At 45.7% G+C, this 9,200-nt stretch overlaps 1 protein-coding gene across 1 annotated transcript; it reads left to right on the plus strand.

Moving 5' to 3' along the window:
* Positions 1-4: 4 nt before the first annotated feature.
* On the plus strand, positions 5-1,150 carry ARMCX6 (armadillo repeat containing X-linked 6; the record flags this gene model as incomplete). The annotated part of the gene is made up of 1 exon (XM_017867405.1): positions 5-1,150. A coding segment is annotated over one exon (558 nt), but the record flags the coding sequence as incomplete, so codon positions are not given.
* Positions 1,151-9,200: the final 8,050 nt, after the last annotated feature.

Consider the following 9,200-nt stretch of genomic DNA (forward strand, 5'->3'; position numbering starts at 1 on the left):
TGCTCAAAATTGTAAAAATGGCAGTTGTGTTCTGGACCTCTCCAAGTGTCTTTTCATTCAGGGAAAACTGTTGTTTGCTGAGCCCAAGGATGCGGGCTTTCCATTTAGCCAGGGTATCAATAGCCATTTGGCCAGTCTCTCAATGGTTAGAAACACAAGCCCCACACCAGACCCCACTGTTAGAGAGGCTTTATGTGCCACGGATAACTTAAATGCGAGCATTGAAAGTGAGGGCCAGATTAAGATGTACATCAATGAAGTGTGTCAGGAGACTGTGTCACGTTGCTGCAACTCATTTCTGCAGCAGGCCGGATTAAATTTGTTAATAAGCATGACAGTTATTAATAACATGCTTGCCAAGTCCCTTTCAGACTTGAAGTTTCCTTTGATATCAGAGGGAAGTGGATGTGCTAAGGTTCAGGTTTTGAAACCACTGATGGGTTTGTCTGAAAAGCCAGTCTTGGCGGGGGAGTTAGTCAGTGCCCAGATGCTCTTCTCATTCATGTCCCTCTTTATCAGAAAAGGAAACAGAGAGATTCTCCTGGAAACCCCTGCCCCATAAACGGCCCTCTGGAACACAATGGGACGGAATCCACCCACAACGCGCTTGGTTTGCAGATGTCAAAGAATCTGCAGAGAGTGCTACTGAAGATCCAGCCTTAGCCAATCACCACCTCATTGGGTGAAAGTTCCAGGGCTCAATCCAGGACCACACTCTTATTGGCCAGGCAGGGGCTCCCACAGAGCTTTGAGTAACTTGTTGGTTGTACAGTCTGCAGGCAATGTTGGCACTGTAAATTCCTCCCTTGCAGCCTCCTTCATGTGGTGAGGGGATCACTTCAGCTGCCTGCTGTGGACAAAGAACATCAAATTACAGCTATTGTTGCCTGTGGTGGTCTCCCTGTCCAAGCAGGACCGCTTTGCAGAGACCAGACGCATATCGCAGCTTGAGCTGAAAATGCATTTGTTGCAGCTTAGGTTGAATTATTTTTCGTTTACTCTTTCTTCTACACGCGCCTGATAGGATAGTGAACCCATTCATCAAAAAAGTGCACTGCTCTTCTGTCTATTGTACCGACTTAACCTCTTCCATCCAAGTCCGCATCTGTGTGTATCATCAATAAAGTTGTGTGCTTTGATTGGCAGAAAAGAGTCATGGTCCTTGTCCTTGAGTTTACAGTCTGCACTGAGAGAAGGACAAAAAAAGCACGATAAACGCCAGCTGACTGGGACTTCTGTTCCCTGACAAATGCCGGCTTATCGGTGCTCACAGGAGGCAGGGATAGAGAGGGGCTGCAGTGCTCAGAATAAGACTTCAAGAAGGGCTGGGGAGGAAGAGCACGCCGGGGGAGGTGCGTGGAATTAGGATGGAATGTTGAGAGAGACTGAAAGACACAACACCCGTGAAGCAGGCAGCACCGTGCCCAGCACAGAGAAATCCCTTCTTAATGTCTTTTCCTTGACTGCCAGCCTGGAAAGAAAGGTCAGTAACCCTGGCCTTTTCGTTTGTCTGCGCATCCCGACGTGGGGATGGGGACCGGGGTGGAGCGGGTGGGGGAGCTCTACCACGCATTGGGGCGCATTTATTGCACAAATGTTGCCGCTTGCCCAGCACCTACCCTGTGTAGTTCTATCCTTCCTGCGAAGCCACGGGGAAATCTGCTTCCAGCCCTCCTTCTCTCTTCCTTGGGATCCCCAGCGCTACTTCCTGACAGAGTGAGAGGGTTGGCTGCTGCTCCCTTTGGAGCAACCTCCTTTCTTCCATATCCCCACTACCTTTGGTGGGACCCAGGAAGGGGACAGTGGAGCCTTCCATCAACTACCCGCGGAGGTGATAGGGCAAATGCTGAGGGCACTTGGCACGACCGTGGTCACTCCATCCATCCAGAGACACCTCCACACTCTCCATCTGAGGTCCCTGCACCTTGCCAGGAAAGGAAGAGCCCGTGGGCACAGAAGCACTTCATGGGTCAGGGCAGCTCGTTCTGCCCTTGACCCGCCCCCACCTCCGACATTACCAGATCCTGCCCAGCAGGTTTAGCCCCTGAATCAGCAAAGCCAGGTTCCCTGCATGTTTGTGTTGTGTGTGTCAAGAAGTGGTCCCCTTCCCTAAAGCCATGGCAAACCCAGTAAACACATCTGCTTCCTTTGGGCAAGGCTGCTGCCGTGCTGGTACCCTCTCGGTCTCCCAGGGCTGCTGCTGTGGGTCACTGTGCCCTGGGCGGCCGCCATCTCTATGGTGCTGGGCATTCGGCTTGTTCTCTTCCACACAGAACAAAGCTTTCTTTTCTTGTCTTATTCTCCCTTCCCCCCGCAGCTTGGGTTCCAGGTGGGTTACAACTTTCTTGCTTGTACCATCTGCCCCACAGTCCGTGCTGGCCAGAGGGCCTGAGTGCCTGCCAGGTCCCCTGACCAACTCTGGGAAACCCTCCCACCTGGAATGGGGACCAGGCCTCTTCCCAGGCCCTGGTGTCTGAGATGGCCAACAAGCAACTTGCAGTTGTTGTGACACCACACCCCCCATCAAGGCTCACACTGCTGGGGCTTCCTTGGCTGGCTCTGGGAGCCCTGTCTCAGTTCCTGGGGTTCCTAAGAGCTGTCAGAAGGACCACCCTTTCTCCCAAGCCAACTACAGTTTGGCTGGGCAATCTGATTTCAAAGGGGATTTCCCTGCAGACAGCTCTGCAACCACTTTTCCCGGTGGAGCCTGCTTCACCAATGCTGTCTTCAGTGACACCTCATTGCTCAGTCTCTTTGAGCACAAAGGCATCCTCCTAGCCTGTGGTCCAGAATTACCATGCACGTCCCTACTTCCCTGCATGCTACCAAATTTCCCTTTGCGTGCACTTGTCCACTATCTCTGAGGCACTTGACGCAGTGAGGCTGCAGCTGAGTCCTAACTCAGGGAGCGCCCCAGAGGCTTTCTGCCCATCTCCTGAGCAAACTCTGTAACAGAAAAGCCCATCAGCGTCCAAGCGTCTCCACGGCATTGTCTTGGCCCAAGTCAAAACCCTCCTGTCCATTTGCTGGCACTGCCCTCCCGAAAGCACTCACGCACAGCCCTTCTGTCCTGCCCCTCATCCCCTGACTGGTTGCAGTGCCTGGGTATGAGCCCAGTTCCCGTGAATTCTGCCTCCCTGGGATGCGCAGGGGAGTCAGGAGCATGCCTGCCTCCCAGGGCCTGATCAAGACACTGAGAGGTTCTCGGCACTGGCAAGAGCACCGGTGCCCCCATTCCATATGTAAGGCAAACATAAAAACAGCCCCGAGCCATCAATCACAATACATACCTGCCTGCTGCAACCAAAAGACAGTCTTTCTGGGCTTCCCCGTGGCAAACGTTGGGAAAGGTCATCAATCCTGAGCTTGCCACATTCTGTGGGGAGTGCTCTGCCTTGATGGTGCCACCCCAGCCTGAGCCTGTCTCTTGTGTCAATCTGGAACTGCCGCCACAGGCTGTCTTCCATCTCCAGAAAGGGCCCCCTGGGTTTTGCTTCTCATCTATCTCGTGAGCACGTTTCCATTTGGTGCCTGTAGGCACTGACTGACTTCCAGACCAACTTCAGGTGTCCTCCCCAGCCTGCTGCCTCTCCTAGGGATTTTGTGGTTTGCCACCCCCGCCCTGCCCCCCTCCAGGTAAGTGCACACAAGGTTGCAGACATCCAGCTTCCCGGCAGGTGCGTCCTGTCTCAGACACTGGATCCTCACCGGGGTGCTGTGTCACTCTCAAAGCCGTGTCCACCACAATCCCCTTACTTTTAAAAGTGCCACCCTGAACCAGCATAGCCCTCACCCAGTCTGTCTCTCTGACGATGCACCACTCGGCAAAGAGTTGGGTAGCTGTGGCCAGGGGTTGCTCTTGCCTCTCTTCTGAGGGACACTGGCTGCTCTCTGATGCAGATGGGCACTGCACCAGAGTCCAGCAGAGTGCTGCAGAGGGCCAGCCCTTGCCCCATCTGTTACAAATGCCAGATGCGTCTTCTCACTGGCTGCCACTGCCCTACTCTCTCTGATCATGGCCTCCTTTCCATCCTGGAGGTCCATTTTCCCTTACTGCCTCTTGTTTTGGTGTGAAGTTTAGGACAGCCTTTCCCACTCTCCCATGAACACAGTCTCCTTGGCAGTTTTCTCGTTCTTTCACACCTTTCTATTCAGAGTTTTGTCTCATCGATCTGTCTGGAATTTACTTTTGTGCAAGGTGAGAGACAGTGATGTGACTTGACTTCTTTTCCCTCATGATTAGCCGATGAACCCAGCGCCACTGGTTGAGCACTCCGTTCTAGCGCTGTCTGTGGCACGTTCTGGGATCCTCATGTGCCCAGCTGCGCACCCACTCTGTGGTTTCCAGGCATTAAAGTTTCTCCGGAGGCACATTCCTTTCCCTCAGGAATCTCTTACTGACTTGGAGTCCCTCAGCTCACTAGGTGGCCTAAGGCAGGTGGTGTGTGTGTGTGTGTGTGTGTGTGTGTGTGTGTGTGTTGGCGGGGAGAGCTGTGTTGGTGCTTGTGAGCAGGCCTCTGCTCCAGGTATGTTCTCAGGACATATTCTGGCCCACGGGAAGCTTAGGAACTCTCATCCTGCCGACTTTTGCACCATGGCAAACTGGGCACTGGTCTCTCTCCTCTCCCAAATTACTATAACTGTGCAAGACAAAAGCAATTTCCTTTTCTAAGTATAGACTTGCTGTACTGACCTGTATGGTAGTCATTAGCTACACTTGAAATGAGATCCTTATGACATGTTGCAACCATTGCCAATGTTTTCACTCACCCCATCTCTTGATATCTTTGTGTATGTGTGATTTATTTCATCACTCAGGAAATTGAGTTTTCTGCTTCTGCCAATATTTTTCTTTTAGGACTTCTATATGTACTGTTTTCTTGCTTCTTCTTTCCTTCCTTCTTTCCTTCCTTCCTTCCTCCCTTCCTTCCTTCTTCCTTTTCTTTTCCATGATAGCCTTTCCTTCTCAAAATTATAAGGAAAGCCTTTGCCTATTTCCTTAGAAGGAATACAAACACAATATCTTTTTTACAGTTAGCTTCACTGTTAACCTACTAGTAGTGTGTGTGTGTCAGTCTGTCTGTCTGTCTGCACAGACAGTTTGAGGTAGATTTTCTATCTTAATTTTCTCTAAATATATTATTAATTATACTAATGTCATTTATTGTAGAACACATGGTTTATGTTTTGATTGAAATTATATTAACTTTATGGATCAAATTGGCAAAGATTGGCATCTTAGAATTTTATCTATGTACAACTATTTAGACCTTTTTGTCACTTGTGATATTTTCTTTATAAAGATCATTTACATTTCTTTTTGGGGTTATTCCTAAGGATTTATCTGTTTTTCTATGTGGACACGATCTTTACCTTGTCCTATAATACTATGCTATTTTGACTCTGCTGTCCTCGTCCTACGTGCCAGCACACAGGCCGTGTCTTTGGCTTCTACTGCTTTGAGAATAGCAATGAAAAAATTGGACGGTCAAGTGCCTCACCATTGCTACTCTCAAAGAGGAGGGAAGGAGGAATAAACAAAGCATTTGGACCTAGTGTTCTACAAATGTTCTTTTCCCAGAAATCTTTCTAAAGACCCTTTCCCTGCCTTCATTTTATTTTTATGTTTTCTTTCTCCCCCACTCTCCTGGCAGTGGAGTAGTCCAAACTAGTTCTTCTGGTTTATTCAATCATGTTTCTTTCGACCCTGGCAAGGTCTTTATTAAGTCTAGCCATCAGTATTCTATTGTTCTTTGTTCTCAACTAGCTGGATATCGGATAATTTTGAAGGAAGGAAAGGCAATTTGATGGCTCAAGCTATCACCACAATTAAGACTCCAGATAACCGTGTTACACAACCCTCTTCTGAATAAATATTTGCATCTCACAAAGACCAATTGTCAATGCATAGATCTATATCCAGAGTTCTGTATTTTTAATTATCCAGTCCTTTGAATTGGGTCATAGATGAAGTTGGCAACCTCCCCTCTCAGCTGGGGATGGGGCATGGAGGTAAGGGAAGTGTTGGGAGATGTTATCACCAGCCTTCCCTCACAGCCTTTTCTAGCCTTCCACTTGAGCTGTCCCATGTTAGACTCAGCATTTTTTCAGCTTGTTCCTATGGAAGTGAAGAAACTAACCCCAATACTCTTAAATTTCCCAGTAACTTATCTGGTCAGACCTGATACCCTCTACTCTCTAGGGTTTCAATTTGGGAACTGATTTGAACCAGGACACATGAGATTGGCTGTTTTTCCTTCATCTCTCCTCTCTCCTTTCCACAGTTTCTTTCTGATAAACATTTCCTTTAGGTCCTGAGTTCTCACTACTTTTGGCTTCTATTAAAGATCTTTGGTCAGAATCTCCCAGGCCTGGTTACCAATATGTAATGGCAGCTTTTGGAATTTAGGAAAACTTGAAATTGATGGCTATGAATTTTAAAATTAGCTTTGAGAACTCAAAGTTTCTTTTTTGTTTTTCTTTTTATTATTATTTATTATACTTTAAGTCCAGGTACCATGTGACATAACGTTGCAGGTTTGTTACATATGTATACTTGTGCCATGTTGGTGTGCTGCTCCCATCCAACTCGTCGCACCCATCAACCTCGTCATTTACATCAAGGTAAAACTCCCAGTGCATCCCTCCCCCCTCCCGCCCTCCCCATGGATAGGCCAGTGTGGTGATGTTCCCCTTCCCGAGTCCAAGTGATCTCATTGTTCAGTTCCCACCCTATGAGTGAGAACATGCGGTGTTTGGTTTTCTGTTCTTGTGATAGTTTGCTGAGATTGATGGCTTTCAGCTGCATCCATGTCCATAACAAAGGACACAAAACTCATCCCTTTTTTATGGCTGCCATAGTATTCCTGGGTATATGTGCCCACATTTTCTTAATCAGTCTGTCACTGATGGACGTTTGGGGTGAAATTCCACAGTTCTTTGCTATTGTGAATAAGTGCAGCAATAAACATACGTGTGCATGTGTCTTTATAGCAGCGTGATTTATACTCCTTTGGGTATATACCCAGTAATGGGATGGCTGGGTCAAATGGGACTTCTAGTTCTAGATCCTTGAGGAATCGCCATACTGTTTTCCATAATGGTTGAACCTAGTTTACATTCCCACCAACAGTGTAAAAGTGTTCCTGATTTCTCACATTCCTCTCCAGCACCTGTTGTTTCCTGACTTTTTAATGATTGCCATTCTAACTGGTTGTGAGAGGTAAATCTCATTGTGGTTTGAATTTGCATTCCTCTGATGGCGAGTGATGATAGCATTTTTTCATGTGTCTGTTGGCTGTATGAATGTCTCTTTTGAGAATGTCCTGTTATATCCTTTGCCACTTTTTGATGGGGTTGTTTGTTTTTTTTCTTGTAAATTTGTTTGAAAGAAGCTCAAAGTTTCTTGAGCAAGGTACTGGCAGTACCTTTCTGCTTTTTATAAGCCATAGGGTCCATTTGAGGTGCTGTCAACTTGCACATGCTTCTTATTTCTGAGAAATATACAAACAGAGAAATATTCTACTTACTTACTCTTAATGGTGAATAATGAAAATGGGCAGGGACACAGGGGTCAAGTTGCCAATGAGGACATTGCCCTGTACCCTTTGCCTCAGTTTTCAGGAGGATAGAACAAAGACAGATGTACATAGAATGAGGAAACTCTACAAAACCTATATTAGGGATCTCACATGATATCTACAAGGCTGGGCAAAGATCAGTCAGCCAACTCTTTATATTTTATATTATTATTAGTATTATTATTGAGTCGGAGCCTCACTCTGTCTCCCAGGCTGGAGTGCAGTGGCACAATCTCGGCTCACTGCAACCTTCGCCTCCAGGGTTCAAGCGTTCTCCTACCTCAGCCTCCTAAGTAGCTGGGATTACAGGCACATGCCACCACATCCAGCTAATTTTTCTATTTTTTAGTAGACATGGGGTTTCGCCATGTTGGCCGGGCTGGTCTCAAACTCCTGACCTCAGGTGATCCACCCACCTCGGCCTTGCAAAGTGCTAGGATTACAGGCATGAGCTACCGCGCCTGCCCGCATTTTATCTTATTTTAAACTTAATTTGTTTTAAAACTGGTAACACATCCTAGTGGTTCAAAATTCAAAAGATAACAAAGGGTATACATTTAAAATCTTTAACCCCTCTCTTACCAACTACTTGCTTCTCTCCCACCAGAAGCAGTTTCTAATGCATTATTCTGGAGATATTATACAGACACACATAAACACACAAATAAACAAACACACACACACATGCACACACACACACAGAGCAATATGTAAATAACCTTGTCAATCATTGGTTATCACTGGATTAAAAATTCGCTTTTCACTTTATAGCTGAATAGTATTTTATTGCATTAATGTGTCATAATTACTTAGTCCCCTATTCGTGAATATTTTGTGTGTTTTTCATTTTTCTTGCTATTATGAATAATGCTTTAAGGATTAACTTTATACACATTTATTCCTCTGCCCTGCTCCCTTTCCTCTTTTCGTGCACTTTTAGTTGATTAGATTATATTTCTTAGTGTTTATACTATTCAATGTACTTATACCTGTATCACCATATTTGTCTGGTTTAGGTGGTATCTTTTGACCTCAGTCATTAAGGATAAGAAAATCAACATATTTACATTACCTTCCACCTTGTTTTTCTTTCCTCTTCCAATTGTTGTTCATTGTATAATTGCTTCTCCATCTGAGTGTATCACCATTACATTCATTCTGTAAACATAATCACCACATTTGTTTTGGTCTTAGTCCTAAATGTACATAGATTTGACACTAATTACTATGCTTTTGCCATAGTTTCTCTCTTCCTTGTGCTTCTGCCATTTTGCTTTCATCTCTGTGACTGTTAAATTTCTTTTTTCGCATTCTTCACAGAAGCCTCACAGATCACATTTCTTCTCATTCTTATTTTCCCATTCCTTTATTGAGCTCTTGCTTACTTGCTTTATTAAAACTTTCAAATTCATGTGAAATATTTGGTGAAAATTTTCATCTACTTTATGGTAACATTTTCAGATGAGTTTTCATCATCTGCCATTTAGTTTTCATGTCCCTTTTCTCTCTTTTTCATGTATAATTTGTGTTTACCTTGTATGCCAGTTTCATTTTAATTCACCATATTTAGGAAATATCAGGTTTTCTCAAATCAGTTATTTGCAGACAGTTCTTCTAAGA

Source organism: Rhinopithecus bieti, unplaced genomic scaffold (assembly GCF_001698545.2).
Source record: "Rhinopithecus bieti isolate Rb0 unplaced genomic scaffold, ASM169854v2 scaffold_4043, whole genome shotgun sequence".
NCBI lineage: Eukaryota > Metazoa > Chordata > Mammalia > Primates > Cercopithecidae > Rhinopithecus > Rhinopithecus bieti.